The 18,620-nt window shown below is 51.2% G+C and overlaps 2 protein-coding genes across 2 annotated transcripts in view; one reads left to right on the top strand and one right to left on the bottom strand.

Moving 5' to 3' along the window:
- Positions 1–1,045: 1,045 nt before the first annotated feature.
- LOC135822495 (S-acyl fatty acid synthase thioesterase, medium chain-like) lies at positions 1,046–15,644 on the bottom strand. Its single transcript, XM_065335275.1, has 6 exons — positions 15,165–15,644; positions 14,793–14,928; positions 5,662–5,761; positions 3,446–3,621; positions 2,685–2,785; positions 1,046–1,775 (listed from the first exon to the last, which is right to left on the bottom strand). The coding sequence occupies exons 1-6, from the start codon at positions 15,421–15,423 to the stop codon at positions 1,624–1,626; spliced, it is 924 nt and encodes a 307-aa protein (XP_065191347.1). The 5' UTR covers positions 15,424–15,644; the 3' UTR covers positions 1,046–1,623.
- Positions 15,645–16,473: 829 nt separating this feature from the next.
- LOC135822492 (leucine-rich repeat-containing G-protein coupled receptor 5-like) overlaps positions 16,474–18,620 on the top strand; it is a gene marked incomplete in the record, with an annotated part of 43,767 nt that continues 41,620 nt past the window's right edge. The window contains 2 exon segments of the mRNA XM_065335267.1: positions 16,474–17,222; positions 18,422–18,518. Of these exon segments, the coding sequence (XP_065191339.1) occupies positions 16,937–17,222; positions 18,422–18,518 (383 nt within the window).

Below are 18,620 nucleotides of genomic sequence, written 5' to 3'. Positions count from 1 at the left end.
CTTGTGTGGTGATAGTAGTGAGGTTTAGTCCCACGTAATCCGTGGGTACTTTACGTGTGTGTGCCACGTGATACTCAGTGACCCACGTACAGACGTTTTCTGATTCATGACATACCGTGTATGGAGGCTCACCCACGTTCCGCCAGAACGTGGGTGAAAATCAGAATGGAGCGCATTGTGCGAGCTGTGAGGGTGCTCAGCTGAAGAAGTTTCCGAAGCACGAAATCAAAATATTCGATGAGCTTCTTAGGCCCGGGTAGCTTCGTCTTTGACCAGGTTTGGGCCTTTCGCTTCATGCTTTTGTTTGTTCCGTGTGACTAAACACAACATTGCAACGTGGGTGCCCTTCATCCACTTTATGTGTACAGTCAGACCTCGCTTATCCGGATCCCTCGCCATCCAGAAGAAAATCGCTGGTTACCGATGTGCAGCATATGTTATGCATACAACATAACCGGACCTCCCGATCCGCATACCGGTGCATGATTTTGTGTACGAACTGGTTAAAATGTGTAGAAAAAGCTTTGTCGTATCCGGTTGCACGTGGCTTGCAGAAGCAGGAATCAGGGAGTTGTACAAGCAAATGAGGTCCTTGACCTGCTGGGTGCACGCGGATAGCACTCAGTTGCATGTACGTGTCAATTATTCTCGCTTGTTTTACATCTTGTGTACGCTAGTTATACTGCATAGGACCCGTCTACATGTATGTACGATGCCACTGCTTTTGACATGCCACATGCATATCCAGTATGTGTGTTCAGTTATCCGGTTCCCTCGCCTATCCGGATATTTTATGGAAAACAGATGTGTGTGGTTAAGCGAGGTCTGACTGTATCACCCACGTACGCGTTTCCGTTACGTGGGAACTAAACCGGCCTAGTACTTGATACATACGTGAGCATGTCCTTGGGGTTTGGCCGGATGTTTTTTTGTGTGTGCTGATTTTCCCGAAACCAACATATTTTGTTCAAGGTCGAACCAGCTAGCTGTCCGGAGTTATGTGTTACGTTGTCACGAGCAACATGACGCTGGTTAGAGGCCGTAGTTCGCAGTACATACAGTACATTTACCGGGTCTAAAAAGTAAAATAATTTGGCCGGGAGGGCAAAAATTCGGGGTGAATCAATAGTTTTACTTGGCCGTATATAGATCAGAGGACAGCATGTTCTTATACATGGAGATCAACACTTGTAACGGCATATAAACATGTCTATTATATATCACGACGGCGGGTGTCATAAATATACAAGTGTTATGTATCTGTATGGAGAAAGTAGAATGGTCGAGCAGAAAGGAGGGTACGGGTGACTCTGGTGAATGCTTCGTTCCTTTTCTTCTTCAGAGCAGGATAGTCAACAAGAAATGATCACCGCCACCTTCGCCGACCATCATGTCATGCTGGCTGTGTGGAAGATTGCCTGCAAATATGATGAAATAGCCGTTTGCAAACGTCTCCATCTGCCACTTGATCTTTTGGAACTTTTGTGCACGCTTTCCAGGTCTTCCAAAGGCACACTTGTTTCCGAGGATAGGGCTCATGGTACCCAGAACAGCATCACCAGCTTGACGGATTGGCTTCGTCATGTTCAGCTCGCATGCCTCATGCTGTGGCCTGAATGACGATTATAGTTTACTGGCTGGAGTTGTTTCGCGTGCCAATGTGCGCGCCACAGCTGCGGTGAGATCTCCGAATGTCTCCTTCCGCTCCCTGAAGTAGAAATGTCTACCGGGAAATGTCTGGAAGACTGTCGATCCGGCTGTCACCTCCCTCCAACCTGCAGAGCAGGGGAACGTAAGAAGAATACGACACAAATTAGTGCACAAAGCCTACATTCGTCATCGATGCCATGTCCTGAACAGGAGTCATTCCGCGTTAATCCTTCGTTGGATGTGCAAACCCAGAGACACCTTGTTCCAGCTCCTCCAAAGATCGCATCAGTGCCCCAACAGAATACTTAGGGGCAGCAGCCGGGTACCTACCGTGTTTTCCGGAGTATAAGCCGCACTTTGAACACCAGTAATTCACCGCCAAGAAGTCAGTGCATCGGCTTTATACTACCATGGTCAAATGAACCGTGAAATACAGGGTAGATGTCTGTATTTCATGACAAACATAGTTATTATATGGGTGCAGCTTATACTCCAGTGTGGCTTATGCTACAGGAAACACGTCACTTGGTCTTGGTCACCCAACGTAACAACTTGTAAGCGATATCAAGAAAGGCTTCAGAAAAGAAGCATGCTGGTAAACGAGAATCGACAAGAATCGTACAATCCCCTTCTACCCAGTCTGAAGCAAGAGAAGCAGCCAAACTTGCCATGGCCTGGGTTCCATCAGCAGGAACAGTAGATCTACCAGTTTCCACCTCGAATTGGAGATGTGATTGCGACTAGCTGTTATCCTGTTTCAAGTACAATGCATGCGCTTGGTGTAGCACTCTAACCATCCACTACACATGGGAACATGCTTACAAACACACAATTCGGGCCGAGGGGGGGGGGATCAATTGTTCTTCCTTGGCTACACTGCACAGACCACGAACGCTATTATTTTCTAGAGCGAGGTCGGTCCTGTCTTCTAGGAAATGACCAATCAATCAGGGACGATCCCCAAAGGCCTTGTCCTGCTCCATTGTAATTTTACTACTCTTTAGCATGCACGCCGGTCAGGTAGTGAAACTTACGTTCCATGTTACCATGGTTCAGGTGGTCACTGTCTCCAACGGATGCTGTGATGTTGCATGTCAGGGTGGGGAAACAATCGCTTCTGCTCCGGAGTTCATCTCTGTAGATCAAACATTCGAGGGAGAGAGAAAGAGACAGCAGATTGAAAAGATAGATGGTCATGATGATGGTGTGCATGGTAAGCACCGAACAGTATGCAGTGTCTGCGGTACTGCCCGGGCCTTCATAGTCGACTGAGCACTGTGCTGGAGCCTTACTACCACTATCTTACCTTGTTAACCTTCAACTTCAGGAGAGTACCCCCACCACCACCACCACCCCCAATCCTTAGAATGCGCAACTCCAGTGATTCCATCTGGAATTAATAGAGTTGCCTGATGATTGCGTGAGCATGAAACTTAAAGTAGCAGCAAACAAGCCTTGATTGTCCTTGTTATTCTGTTGTGTAGAATCCCTAGACTAAATTATATCTGGAAAATACAGCTCTTATATGCATTATTTGAATTTCCAGTATTATTCGAAGTACTAGTAAGTCGCAAGTGCCATCTGAGAGTTTCACACATAGCTTCAATGCCATGCCATGCCTGCCATGTAACATTATTCCACGAATTTTGCCCATCAAGGAATGCGTCAGAGTTGCGGACTCGAGATAGGGGAGGGGGGGGGGGGGGGCACTGGGTTGCCACTCAATACAAAGTAACTTTAAATACATGTAAAACTATGATGGTTTCAATCGCATAGCATCCAGTCCCTCACTCACTTGTACGTATCAGCGAGATCCAGGTCTGCAGACAGAACAGGCAATATCGCTTTTAGTGCTTGGTAGTTGTTAGCCTTGAGAACTGCAATGGGCGTGCCACTGAGAAAGTGGATTTTCTTGCACTGCTCATCCCGACTCAGGCCTCCAACTCCCATCTTCAACAGTTCGACGTGCAGCTGATGGCACAGGCAAAGAAAACAACACACTGTATCGGACACAGCACGTGCTAAGGGTGTGTTCAGACTACCGAGAATCCCCTTCAAACTATGAATGGTGGTAAACCGTAAACGGCACTCGTAGATCTACTACCGGTAAACTAACGTTACTTCTGCAGCTCTCACCACGGCAGCGCGAGGGATTCTCCCCTACTCAAATTCTGAACACCATTTTTTACTGCTGAATGCTGTTTCCACCACATCAGCCACAGCGGTTCACACTACCAATAAAAGTGACAGAAGGGGAGAGTTTCCAAGGCGATCTGATCACGTGACGTTACTGGCGCGTTAGCGGCGGAAAAGTTTTACTGTCGCGGCCGCTGCATTCTGGCAGTAAAAAAAGGTGCTCAGGCTGGAAGCAGGGGAAAATCCCTTCTCAGTGCCGCGCTGAGAGCTGCACAAGTAACGTTGGTTTACCGGTAGTGTGAATGTCCTTCACGGTTTATCGCCATTCAAAGTTTGACGGGGTTCTCGGTAGCCTGAACGAGCCTAACCTAAGGCCGCAACCACACTACGTAAAAATCACAGTACAAATTTTCATGCATATCTCAGTGCAAGTCGGTACGCAACCACACTACACTTTTCGGTCTGCATAGATGACGTTTTCACGCGACCAGCACGTGACGTTGTCGTACCAAAGCGTGTGCCATGCGCTGGAAAAGACCGGGAAATTCAAAAACCCTGCTGGTGCTGATGCTATGTTCCCTATCAAAATAATAAATTCTACTACTACTACTACTACTATGTACGATGACCCGGTACAAAAGCAAAGTTGTACACAGGAGAAGGAGCGCGAAAACGACGAAAACGACAAACGTGGCTTTCTACAGGGGTGCGCCAGTTGCTGAAAACCTACAAAGCGCATTTTGCATTTCGCACGCGTCGGCATGACGATTTCTACTGTAATGCCGTTTGTACGTGATTTTGTACCTAGTGTGGTTGCAGCCTAAACCCTTCAGCCTGCAAAGTGCCTGTAACGTCACGTGATCAAATCCCCTTCGAAACTTTCCCATTTCGTCAGTTTTTATCGGTAGTCTGAACACGCCCTAACTTACAGAGCAGTAAAGGGGATCAATCTCACACCTGTCTGACTACAAGAACGAGGGGACCAGTGAGTATCAATGCCAGTCACATGACCATGAGCGGAATTATCACCTGTGCATAGGCATCACTCACCGGGACGTCACCGAAGCAGACCTTTTGGCAATGCGCAATGGGTCGGGTATTCATACTTTCACGGTAGGACAGTCACAGTAGAGTATTGATGATACAGGCCCATCTGGGCAGCAGCCTTTCGAACGTGTTTGAACAAAAAATGTCTGCATGACCCAGGTACATGTATGCGATTGTACGCTGCTGGCACTTTTTTCAAGGGTTGCCGGACATTCCGGAAAATTGATCATCCTCTCAAGATAGTCGGTGATCGTATAGTCGATGTCCAGACAATCAATATTCTTTTTTTTTTTTTAAATAAATACATGGTAAAGAGGAGTATAGTAAAACCTGTCTAAGGCGACTGCTTTAAAGGGACCTTCAAAATGTGGTCTCTGTTACCAGGTGGTCTCCGTATCCAGGGTCATTTGACTGGAAATAGCATCCTTTGGTCCTGGTTTCAGTGGTCTTCTAGGACAGGTGGTCTTCTAGGACAGGTGGTCTTCTAGGACAGGTGGTCTTCTAGGACATGTGGTCTTCTAGGACAGGTGGTGGTCGCCTTGACAGGTTTTACTGTATTGACTTGTTTGCCGGGTAGGGTATATGAGAACACTGTACCTACAGGTAATGTGGAAGTGGGAGACACCAAATTGGCAGCACCTGCACCCCAGGGGTTAGTCTAGCCATAGGGACGATAGAAATCCTTCGTCTTTCTGTGAGAACCGGACCTATGGGACGGTGAGAAGGCAATTATGCCTGTGCAATTGGTGAAGTAAAATAAAAGTCAGCAAACAAACAAGTGCCTAGTTTATGTACATACTATTTTGCCTGGCCTGGTTCCTAACTGACCTGCGGCGGGACAGTTCCAGAAACAAAGAGATGAATTGGCCGCAGGCTTGTGTTGAGCGTCAGCCATCTTGCCCACTCATATGCAGCACTGGATCCCATGCTGAATGCACAGCAGGATAAACATTGGACAAGCAGAACTAGAAACTTGTTTTTAAACTTATAAAAAACTGTTAACCAGCATGTTTTAGCAAGAGCATGAGAACATAACCCCCAGAATGTGTCCCATATGGTGCAGTGGTATGTGCAGCGATTTCCAATCGATAGGTTGCGGGTTCGATTCCCGACGATTATGGTCACACACGTCTTTCTTCTCTTTCTCAGACTCCTCCTGACTTTTCTTTCATTCTCCTGGGTGGTTACCAACAGCCAGTGTATGCCGCGCAGGAGTATGTGGTGTGATGTGTGTGCGTGAAAAAATGAAGGAAAAAATGAAAAAATGAAAAAGACCAAAAAGTGGGGATTCACTGGCCAGAAAAAGCCACTTCATAGCTGCGTGGTGTAGACCAGGCTGAATAGTGGCGGTCAATTCTTCAGCATTGCAAGCTGTTGAATGGTGCAATCCCAGCACAAGCTGCTATGGCTTCTGCTGTAGCATCGCTATCATCGCCTCCGGCGATGGGCGTCCAATGGTCCAATGGTGTGTGTGTGTGTGTGTGTGTGTGTGCGGGCACGCGAGGTCACATGCTATACAAGTCTGGAACACCTTCATCATCAGCCAGGAGCACCTTTGCAGCTCACAGACTTTGAAGGTCGGACATCATGGATTTATAATGCAGGGGCGTAGCACCCGCTACGACTGGTACGACCATGGCCGTATCACTTTTAGAAAAGCGTGGTCCGTCCGGAACGTGCAAAACCGTAATAAAAAAAATCAGGATCCATCAATGCATATAAGCGCATCAGACTTTGACCTTTTTCTAGACTCGTACTCGTAGATCTGCCATGCATCTGCAGTCGTACTGAGTACTGTACTCGACTCGACTGCACACTGCGCCAGAAGTGTGCCAGAAGTTCCCAGAACGCAGGATTTTGTGTCTTTTTTACAAAATTTTCCCGCGGGGAGGTCCCCCGGACCCCCCTCCAACAGGGCCTTTGGCCGCGCCGACCTTCGGTCGTACCACTTCCAAAAACCCTCCTACGCCCCTGTAATGTTCTAACTAATATCTCGCGTATATGATGGAAATCTTTAATTGGAAATATATACTTTTAGTAGCAGTTATTAAAAAAATCTTTGTCGTTCAAATGAATTGTATGCCGGATTGTAGAGTTCAAGGCAAACCGGACCGAGAGGTCCTGTCACGGTAGTCACACTGTTTTTCACAGATATTCTGGAAAAGCGAGGGAGTGAGAGAGCCAACAGCCGTGGACCACGTAACATGTACTGTTCCAGGCAAGAATTCAAATTCCGATACACGTGCACAGGCACACTCTCCGAACGCAAATGGGACAACACACCATTACTAGACGTTCTGGATTTCTCCTTGCAAACACACTTCCACCATAACCGGCATAACTCTAAAACCAAAACTGCAAAAGGAAGCAAAAAAGGGCCAGCAAAGGCACAGCGCGCTTGCGCCACGACATACACGGACACGTGACACAAAAGGCATCATAGCTAGTGCGAGCATGACTCATAGTCATAGCTCAGTCATACAGCACAGCGCAGTTGTACAAGCGCATGATCGCGGGTACAAAGGGTTTCAAAAATACAAATAAATTATCATGAGAGCAGCTCAAACAACTACACGTTCGAAGCAGAAACAGAATAGAAGAGAGACAGAGAAGCAGAGTAGAACACGACTAGACAGAAGGAGAGAATTATGATTCCAATTATCAACGTCAGTAGAACAATAGCATGGCTGAAAACTGGAGCATCTCCACGTGCGCGCTCGCAGCAATGTGACTCAGAGACAGAGGAAGATGAATAAATAAACAGACAAGGTAAGGTCAAAACGAGAATCATTCAAGAGGCTGTCTTGAAACATTTACAGAACAGGTGAGTAGCGACAACATTCTCCCACCTGCTAACGGATGCAGTTAGCCAACACATGACTCATGCACGGACATCAAGCACGCAGATGCGCGACACCGGGCGACGGAACGTTCCCATCGCTGTGCGGACGTCCACAATGCGGATCTTGCCATCCTTTCCGGGGTACACATTCTCCACGATGCCCTTCGGCCAGCAGCTTCGGGCCAACTGTGGATCAGCAATGACGACAACGTCGTTAACCTTGATTGGTTCTGCCGCCTTGAACCACTTGGTCCGGCGCGTTAGCGTGGGGAGATACTCTCGGACCCAGCGCTGCCAGAACATATCGATCATGGCCTGGGAAATCCGCCACTGCTTCCTCAGGCACTTCTCATCAAACTTCCCTGGCGCAACAGCTCGGTGGTTGCCGCCGAGCAGAAAGTGATTCGGTGTCAGACTCTCAGCATCAGCATGGTCGATAGAAACGTGCGTCAGTGGCCGGCCATTTACGATGCACTCTGCCTCCGCCATGACGGTGGTCAGCACCTCGTCACGTGGCGTCCGTTCCTTGAGAGTCGCTTTCAGGGCGATCTTTACTGAGCGCACTAAGCGCTCCCAAGCGCCACCCATGTGGGGCGCGGCAGGAGGGTTGAAGACCCACTTGATGTTTCTGGGCGTCAGCTCACGCATGAGGTCACCGACATCTAGCGCTGCAATCGCCTCTGCGAGCTCCCGTTCAGCTCCTTTGAAATTCGTGCCATTGTCCGAATACAGTACAGCAGGGTATCCGCGCCGAGCGATCATGCGGCGGATAGCCATGATACACGAGTCGGTTGTCAGGCTGGAGGCTATTTCCAGGTGCACGGCTCGAACGGTCAAACACGTGAATAGAACGCCATATCGTTTCTCGCGTCGACGCCCGACAGTCACCTCAATTGGACCGAAGTAGTCAACTCCCGTGTGGGAGAACGGGCGCTCATACGCTGCGGTTCTGCACTCCGGTAGCGGCGCCATTACCGGTGGCTGCGGTGTGGCTGCGAGGTGACGGCACCTCAAACAGGAGTTCCAGGCACGGCGAACAGCGGCTCGAGATCTGGGAATCCAGTACTGCTGGCGTAAATCGTTCCGAACTTGTTCCTGCCCTTGATGACCTGCCCAGACGTGGTGCTGCAGGATGAGTAATCGGGTGTAGCGATGGTCAGGGTCGAGTAACACTGGATGCTTTGTAGACTCAGGCAAGTGAGGCGTGTTGTCTGTTCTCCCGTGAACCACTATGGTGCTGTCCAATAGGGTCAGCGTCAGCGATGCCAGGCGGCTGCTGCGGGTGACTGGCTTGCCCTGCTGCAGCGCGGCGAGTTCGTCAGGGAACGACTGTTGCTGCACGTTCTCCCACCAGAGCTGCTGGGCGTGTCGGAACTCTGATGGCAACAGTTCGCTACTGGGATTCACGGCTTTCTTGGCAACTCTAGCCTTCAGGCGCTCAACGAAGCGGGTCACCCAGGCTGTGGTGCGAACCAGACGCATCCATGACGAAAACCTGGCGATATTGGGGAGCGCTTCCTGCAGGGACGTCGTGGCGACAGTGGCCCCGCAGAACTCTCGCTTCAGCTCGGGGTCCGTGTCCTCTGGCTCCACTTCAGGAGCGGCGGATGGCCAACTAGCTGGTTGGTTGTGCAGAAAGTCGGGCCCTTGCAGCCAACGTGTCGATTCGACGATTTCCATAACAGGTACGCCGCGGGAGAGGTCATCGGCTACGTTGTCAGCAGTGGGTACCCAGCGCCAGTTGGACTCGTTGGTGAGCTCCTTGATCTCGCCGACGCGGTGTGCCACAAACGGCTTGTAGCACCTGGCATCAGCTCGTATCCAGCTCAGGGCGGTCTGAGAATCGGACCACAGAACGGACTTGCAGCAGTCGAAGCTGTGATGCTGCAGAACAGCTGACGATAGGCGTGCGCCCAGAACGGCAGCTTGCAGCTCGAGTCTAGGGATGGACAGTGGCTTGAGTGGCGCTACTCTGGTCTTCGCCATCACTAACGATGTTGCGACGGACCCATTGCTCAACTGAAAACGCCAGTATGAGGCAGCACCGAAAGCTTTCTCACTCGCGTCGCAGAACGTGTGCAGCTCAATACTGGTAGCGTCGGCAACAGCTAGTGAGTAGCAGCGTGGGATGTTGACTTTGCAAAGCGATTGCAAGTCTTGGCACCATTCATCCCACCTGCCCTTGATAGAAGTGGGCAGCTCATCGTCCCAGCCAATACCAGAGCGCCAGATGTCCTGTAGTAGTACTCGGGCTCGGATGGTGAAGCAGGCAAGTAGTCCGAGCGGATCAAACACCGCCATCACTGTGCTGAGAGCTTGCCGCTTGGTCATGGACTTTCCAGGGCGGCTGATCTTTGCTGCGGCTGGCTGGACTCGTAGCGTGTCTGTCGCTGTGTCCCAGCGGAGGCCAAGCGTTCGCTCAACAGCATGGGCATGCTCAACATCAAGGTCAACGGTTGTTGTGTTGGCTCTTAGCGCTTCTGGTACAGATGCCAGAACGGCTGGCGAGTTGCTGATCCAATGACGGATGACGAAGCCTCCGTCCTTGTGGATGCGGATGACGTCAGCAGACAGTGAGGTGGCTTCTTCAACGGTGTCTGTTGAGTCAAAGTAGTCGTCCATGTAGTGACGCTTGACTATGGCAGTCTGCAGCCGAGGCGACGTCTGCGGGTGGCTGTGAGCATTGTGGTTCTTAACGAACATTGCCGACGAAGGGGACGACGTCGCGCCAAATGTCATTGACTTCATCCTGAAGACATCAGGTGGTTGACTCTGATCGGTCCGCCACAGGAACCGTTGGCTGTCTCGGTCGGCTTCACGGATCTGAACCTGGTGGAACATTTCCGCAATGTCGGCACCGAATGCAATACGGCGCTCCCGGAAACCGAACAGAACCGTTGGCAGTGGACGGAGCAGGTCTGGCCCGGAGAGCAGCGCATCATTAAGGCTCCTCCCACCTGTCTTTGACGCCGCGTCAAAGACCAATCTCAGCTTTCCGGGTTTATTCGGGTTCGTCACACCAAAGTGGGGAAGGTACCATGCTGCAGGCGGCTCATGTGCAGCTAATTCTGGTGTCAGCTTCTCGGCGTAACCCTTGGCGACGTACTGCTCAAGCTTGGTACTGTACTGACGGGCGAATTCAGGCTGTCTCACCATCTTCCTCTCGAGAGAAAGAAGCCGCGTCATGGCAGCTGCTTTGCTGCTAGGCATTGTGGTATTGTCCTCCTTCCACAGGAGACCCGTCTCCCACCTAGTGCCGCATGAGCTGCGCTGGGTGGTTGCAACCTGAATATGCTGAGCACGCTTCTCCCGCTCACTGAGAAGTGAGCTGGTAGTGACTTGAACGCCGAAGTTGTCGGTACGGAAGCTGTCCTTGACTAGGTCGTGCAATTCGTCGTCAGCGCTGGTGGAATGGACCAAGGTGAAATGCTCGTCCACTCTGCTGCGATGGCTGCCGACGTGTCCATGTACCACCCAACCAAGTAATGTTCGGCTTGCGACCGGAGCATTCGGCGGGCCTTCTACTACTTCACGGCTGATGGTGAGGTTGATGTTGTCCTGCCCAATCAAGAGCCTGGGCCGCTCGTGCAATTTGCTGACAGGGACGTGTGCAAGATGGGTCCAGGACTTCCGCACACGATCCACAGACGTTACGGAGCATGGCAGGCGCAGGTTGGTGACCGTCCTTGCTCCGAGCAAGGGATGGAGCTCCCCGGAATCGCCAGAAATCTCTAGGTCGACGCACAGAGATTTGGGGTGCCGCTGCCGCTGCGTGTCCGTCCATGACAAGGTGAGCGGGGTCACCGTGCCAGTGGCACCGACTTCCGCGGCCAGGGATGAGTCGACCAGAGTGACGGTCGAAGCCTCATCGAACAAAGCGCACACTCTGACATCGCCGGCTGGGCCGTGCAGGGTGACCGGTGCCACACGCAGCATTACTTCACCCGTCTGCTCTGTCACGGCACACAGGTGTGTCTCGTCTCTTTCGCCTACGGTATCTGAGGCGTCAGAGTGCAGGAGTTTGTGGTGGCGTTTGCTGCAGCCGTGAACAGGACACTCCGTCGGGCGTGGGCAGTCTGGCAGACGATGACCCTTACGGAGGCATGTAAAACAACGTCTTTGCTCCTTGACCCATTTCCAGCGACTACGTACTGACTGGCCCAGGAACTTTCTGCACTCGGTAGTAGCATGGGAGCGACCGTTGCAGAAATCGCAGCGATCGTTGCTTCCACTGCTGCTGGTCGTTGTGGCGAGTGACGGGTCCGTTCGACGAGGCGGTGGCCTGTGGTCGGTGGCGGACGGTCGAGGGATGTGGACGTATGATGCAGAGAGGGCTACCTGCTGAAGCCAAGAAGATAGCGTTGCAATACTGACATCATCAGGTGGCATACTACGGACAATGTCTCCCCACTGGAGGCGCAGACTTGCTGGTAGCTTGCTCACTAGCTCCTGCCGAAGTTGCGGGTTCAACATGTGGCCTGGTGTCCTGAGCAGCTGCATAGTTGACACCAAAGTTTGCACGGCAGTGGCGAATACCATGAGGGCGTCAAAATCATCGGCTCGGATGGAGCTCAGGCTCTTGGCCTTGTGGATGAGCGTGCTGATCACCAGCTCAGCACGTCCAAACCGGAGCTCCAAAGTCCGCAGCACCTGGTCGACGTTGCCGGGGACGGTAAGCAGGCCAACCACTGCTTCCTTCGCCTTGCCGCGCAGGCATTTCTGCAATCGGATGAGGTTCTCTGCATCCGTGAACTCACACGCAGTGGTGGTGGAGTGGTACACATTAAAAAACAACGGCCACTCCTCCGGTTGGCCAGAGAACGTGGGCAAGTCCCTGCCCATGGTCTGGCGAGCCAAGAACTTGTTAGTGCTGGCCGGCTGGCGTTCAGGTGGCGCAGGTGGAGCGCGCGCAGTTAGTGGACTGGCTTGCGGGACCTGACCCAATGTCTGGTGCAGCGCTTGCTCTGTCATTACCAGCTCGGACCGCGTACGATCAAGCTGTTGTTGGAGGTGCAGCTCCCTAGCACCTGGCGAATCACCGAGGCTCGTCATGGGCACGGTCAGAAATGGGGCTGCCTCCGCGTTCAAGCGGGTTACTGGACCTGGCGCTGACAGGCTTACAGCCGGAGCTGGTGCAGACTGGCGTACTGCAGGAGCTGGCGCTGACTGGCGTACCGCAGGAGCTGGCGCTGACTGGCGTACAGCCGGAGACGCTACATACTGAGAAGCAGGCTGGTGCAGAATGCCTGGCTGGGTCCTGCGCTGCGCAAACAGCTCCCGGGTGGACGAGACACTCGCCAAAGCGGCACAAGCGGACTGTGCTGTGGCAACACTGGGCGTCTGATCAGGGACGTAGAAAACGTCTTGGGTCCTCACCCACTCTTCCACCCGTGCCACTTTACTGGTGTGGACAGCAGTGGCAAGGGCTGGCTGCAGTGCCAGACTCCCACTGGTATTGCTACCGGCAGCACCAGGAAGACCACTACGGACTGAGCTGCCTGCTCTGCTGGTGGCGTCTGCAATTTCTGCCAGCGCAGCTTTCAGTTCCAAATCCACCAGCGTTTTTTTGCGGGCCAGCTCCTGTTCCTCGAGCACCTGAATTTTCTTCGCTGCTTCTAGCTGAGCCTGCGCTCGAAGCATTCGCCGGCGAGTTGCAGAGCTGGACGACGCAGCAGACTTTGAGGCTGCAACACTTCGGTTTGACACAGGTGTCAGTGGGGCATCGTGGCCAGCGGCGGGCTCCCACTCTCCCAGCCTATCGGGGGGTATTCCAGCGTTAGTCCTGCTGCTCCGACGCAGCTCCTGGTCAGACATTGTGACACTACTACTAGACTGACAGTTACTGAAACTGCGGCCGGACTAAAATTGACAATCACAAACAAACAAATTGACACTACGAAAGAAGACTGTACTGAAGCTACAAGGTTGAGTCGAAGTAAGGCTCGAAGGACCAAATGTTCCAGGCAAGAATTCAAATTCCGATACACGTGCACAGGCACACTCTCCGAACGCAAATGGGACAACACACCATTACTAGACGTTCTGGATTTCTCCTTGCAAACACACTTCCACCATAACCGGCATAACTCTAAAACCAAAACTGCAAAAGGAAGCAAAAAAGGGCCAGCAAAGGCACAGCGCGCTTGCGCCACGACATACACGGACACGTGACACAAAAGGCATCATAGCTAGTGCGAGCATGACTCATAGTCATAGCTCAGTCATACAGCACAGCGCAGTTGTACAAGCGCATGATCGCGGGTACAAAGGGTTTCAAAAATACAAATAAATTATCATGAGAGCAGCTCAAACAACTACACGTTCGAAGCAGAAACAGAATAGAAGAGAGACAGAGAAGCAGAGTAGAACACGACTAGACAGAAGGAGAGAATTATGATTCCAATTATCAACGTCAGTAGAACAATAGCATGGCTGAAAACTGGAGCATCTCCACGTGCGCGCTCGCAGCAATGTGACTCAGAGACAGAGGAAGATGAATAAATAAACAGACAAGGTAAGGTCAAAACGAGAATCATTCAAGAGGCTGTCTTGAAACATTTACAGAACAGGTGAGTAGCGACAACATGTACTGTACGCCTTGCTCTGAAAGTGCATGCTGCATGCAGCCATTTCCCCTGTCTTGGCAAGGAAAGCGGACTATGAGGACGAGCCCATGCCAAGCAAGGTCCTATGGTAGGCCAAGTGAAGGTAACACATACCGTATTTCCCCGATTATAAGTCGCACTGCCATTTTCAGGTTTGAGAAATATTGATTTGATATATTGACTTCAGTAGTAAGTCACACTCGATTGTAAGTCGCACCCCCCCCCCCCATTTTTACCCTTGAATTTTTATGTAAAAGGTGCGACTTATATTCGGGGAAATACGGTAGTTCATTCTGACCACAGGAGCACGGGTTAGATGTCTGTTGTTTCAGTGAGGTTGGCCGCACAGCGAGGGTGGTGCTTCGCTCCCGTCCCTCGGCACATTTGCCTTTTCAACCGAAGTACTGAAGTCAGGTATGAAATCCCAGACGGCCCGCCGATGGGAATCGAACGCGCAACCTCGTGTGACCACTAGGTCTGATGGTGCTGAATCTCAGTGTTCGGCCGCTTACCTGTGACCAAAGAAAGCAAAGGGCTTCTCCGTGAGAAAGGCGATGCATGCCTGCGCCTCACCGGGAATCCATCCGAACCCAGTCCATGATGGCTCGGCATGTCTCCTACCTCGCCCGGCCCAACGGAAACCCACCACTGAACCGGAAAACATGGGGAAAAGACAGAAACATACACACACATAAACACAGGCATGCTTGGGTGTGCGGATACTCACACCACGCATGCTCTCTCACACACACACGATGCACCACATACACGCACGCGCCTGCAGTGGCACCCATGCAGTGGCACACACACACACACACGCACAAGTGTGCACACACAAATGCACCGTCTGTACCCCCTCCCCCTTCTCTTTCCCTCATACCTACCCTCTACAAAGTCTGGCAGTGCTTGAGACAGTTTCAATGCTCTGTAATCTTTCACCGCCTCTCCACCAGCCCACGGAAAACAAATCAAGCGGACTAGTGCGTTGGGACGCTCCTCCAAAATTTCTAGCGATGCTGGGACGTTAGCAGAAGTTTGAGAGCGACTGCAGAAATCACGTCCAGCTAGACGATCTCGAGGTCTGCTGGTGGTGCTGATCATGGATGGAGAAACTGCTCGAGAGGACGCTACCTTGTGGGCCATATCTGCAAAACATGAGATATCCTTGCTACAGATTTTCAGAAGAGAAACGTAGATCTACGAACCTTCTTGTTCTACTTTTCAGCCCAGTCGCAAGTCGTGAAAGCTACAGCCTTGGTGCATGCATGTGTATGATCGTTTTACTTGGCATCGCGCAAAAATACGGTTCAGGTAAGCAGCAGGAACCGAAATGTTTCAATGAAGCAGAAGTAGAATATCTCTCGGTGAATGGTGAATGGTTGGTATACCGGTAGATGTTTATTCGGCTAGCTCGGACTAGGACAAGTACTACTAGTACTACATGTACTGTACAGTCATGTGCTAATAATAGTCGCCCAGTGACCCAGTCACGTCAGCTTTCCGCTGTTTCAGACTTTCTCAACCAGAGTCGTGCATCACGAACGTCATGACGAAGGAAACGCTGTCACTGTGTCAGCGCCTGCACTGTACTGCACTGGCGCATGCAGCTCGCGCAGTACAGTGGATCATCGACTCAGCGTCTGTCTTATCTGACTCTGTGTCCATGTCGTCGCCCAAAAATCCGGCCCATGCCCATGTAATGATCATGATGATTATTTCAAACATATCACGTGCTTGTTGCCATCCGACGGCCAATCAGCATCGACCACTGGTCAGTCACTGACGTGACTGAGTCTGTGTAGACTCTACCGTCTACATGGTCTAAGTAAAGGCTACTACTTACTAGTACTAGTAATAGCCTATGCCCTGCCTGAAGAACGAGCTGATTCACACCAACAAGCCTGATATGACTGCACTGAGCTGTTCTGCACTAGATCTACTCAGTACGTAGACCTACTGCAGTACTGACTACTAGACTGTACAGAACGTTCGCCGAGTTCGGCCCTTCGGGGTTGGATTTCACGGCACTACATGTACGTGATTATGTATCGGGATCGCGTGACATTTCCGACTCGTACAGATTATTCTAACATCATGCCTACCACATACTTGTAGATATCTACACTACCGCTACCATGACTGTATACATGTAGCGCATGGCACTTGCCTTTTGATATGAATGACCGTCGCGCGCCCGTGCCGTCCGCAGCGTCCTGTGCGGAGAATGGTTTTCCTGTGTCGAAGGAAGTGCCTGTTCACTCTTTCCTCGCCTGTGACGGCAGCGTTGTGATCTGCGACTGAGCTCGCCCTTGCCCGTGCTTGTTCAGAGCACAATGTAGGTGGATCGGCGGGACGCACCACTGTTCTTGCTCCCACAACTCGCTAACCATGTGTTGTTGTTGCTGCTTCCAGAATCCTGCTCTTGACACAGTCAGTCATTGTAAGGTGCCGATGCTGTAGTTGTTCCATTCTATTTTGCCTCTGTCTGCAGTTTTGAAGATTTGCTTGAGTAGAGTCGCCGGGAAGAGCTGGCATTCAGTGCGGGAAGTGAAGACGCTTTCAGCAACCTGTGCTGCACCTAGTATGTCCTTGCTGTAAGCGTCGGACGGTGGTCTACTAGTATCTGTTTGGGATTGCAGAGCTGTCTCGGAGCGGCATGCTAGCGTGTCTCGGTGCGCGGGGAACCATCGGTCCGATGAGGAAGATAACGACGCACTGCTGTAGCGGGTGGCCTAGCGAGTGTTGCGCGGCGTCATCGCCTGGACAGTTCCGAATGGGCGACATGGGTCGGCTGGTGTTTGCGTTACTGCTCATGACCATGGCTCTTGTGCCAGGTCCGACACAGGCGCTCGACCTAACTACTCGACACTATTGCGGAGCGAACGTCGACCCAAGTAACATTGCGTGCAACTGTCCGAAGGTGCATTGTCAATGCTTTTATGGTAAGGAAAGAATCCCACACGGACTCTATTATGGAAGGAAAGATGGATCCTATCCGGCGGATCTCCTTTCTGGTGGTGTTTTATAAAATTTTGTTCACTTGTAATCACATGACGATTGTACTCCCGAGCACGTAACGTGCAGTACTGCACTGGTGTGTGTATTTGTTCTCCTTGCCTTGGTGAGATAAGACGGGGTTTGTTATCTGGTTATCGACGTTCATTTCACGTGCGTGTGCAATGGGTGGCACATGTAAAACATTGTTGTGTGTGCGCGTACACAAGGTACACATGGCACATGATTGTTGGGAAGTCTCTTGCTGTGCACGGGGAAATCCTGCACTTACGGGGCACACAAACAACCAGTCAACAACAAGTAACCATGCCCACGCATTGACGCAGCATCACTTCACCCACCATCTGAGCCTGAGGATTACTGAGATTTACTCCTGAGGCTGAGTCACAGTGAGTGTCACTTGTGAAATGTCTGTCTTGTGACGTTGTGTCTTTGACTGAGACCTAGACAAAGTTTGAAACCCAGGTGAATATGTAATATTGTTTGACATGACTGTACATTCCTAGTACTAGGACTGTTACTAATAATATATTCGGCAAGACTGGTTTGTCCCTTGTCGACACAACTGTGCAGCAGGGAGAAATGAGGTAGACTGCCCAGTGATAGCAATGAAAAGGGAATTTCTCATTGCCAGAATGCGTGTACAAAAAGTATCGGTTGTACGTCCGCGTTACGATCGGCTATACAGTTGTGTTGAGATACACAACCAGTTTACGAAGTGCTTTTCGTCACGGTCAGGCCACCACCATGCCTGATTTTACCAAGGTGGCAGGTTCAGCGCCTGATGTGCGTACGAAAAAATCACGGTTCCCATGAGACTCGGTTGAAGGCCGAGTTTTCCACATCTGTAGGAACGCCACCACCCTCTATGGATGTGTACAAGCATAGTCTTATTCATTCACTCATCATGCCCGCTGTGCCGGGTCCTGTTCCTGGGCTGCCATGGTAACAATTCACTAGACACATGTGCATCGTGCTCTTTAGAGTCTTTACCTCCACTCCGGGCTCTAGAAGAGAATGTTTGAGAGACCGCAGAACATCTCATACAGCAAGTTACTTGAATTGCTACCCTGCGCCTTTGCTGTCGGCCACACTGCTTGCTGCTGTTTGTTGCCTCCTGCGCTAGATTCCACACGCAAAGTACACGGCTCGACTGAGTATCAGACACACTGCAGAGGCCTGAAGGACATTCCATCTGGCATTTATCCGCTCTCCACGTCTGTGTAAGTACCTAGAAATAGCCAACTTTCACGCTATCATGCTCAGTTTGTTAGCTTCAGGCATTATGTAGGTTGGCGTCTAGCTCCCTATGAACGGATCACATG

This window comes from Sycon ciliatum, chromosome 8 (assembly GCF_964019385.1).
Source record: "Sycon ciliatum chromosome 8, ocSycCili1.1, whole genome shotgun sequence".
Lineage (NCBI taxonomy): Eukaryota > Metazoa > Porifera > Calcarea > Leucosolenida > Sycettidae > Sycon > Sycon ciliatum.
This window is presented reverse-complemented; position numbering and strand designations above follow the sequence as displayed.

What these genes read in the sequence shown, in the direction of transcription:
- LOC135822495 (XM_065335275.1), bottom strand. Translation starts at nt 15,423, where the DNA reads ATGGCCCACAAGGTAGCGTCCTCTCGAGCAGTTTCTCCATCCATGATC. An exon ending in CTGGAACTGTCCCGCCGCAG is followed by an intron (nt 3,622 to 5,661) that starts GTCAGTTAGGAA and finishes CTGTGCCATCAG; the next exon opens with CTGCACGTCGAACTGTTGAA. An exon ending in GATCTCGCTGATACGTACAA is followed by an intron (nt 2,786 to 3,445) that starts GTGAGTGAGGGA and finishes TTTGATCTACAG; the next exon opens with AGATGAACTCCGGAGCAGAA.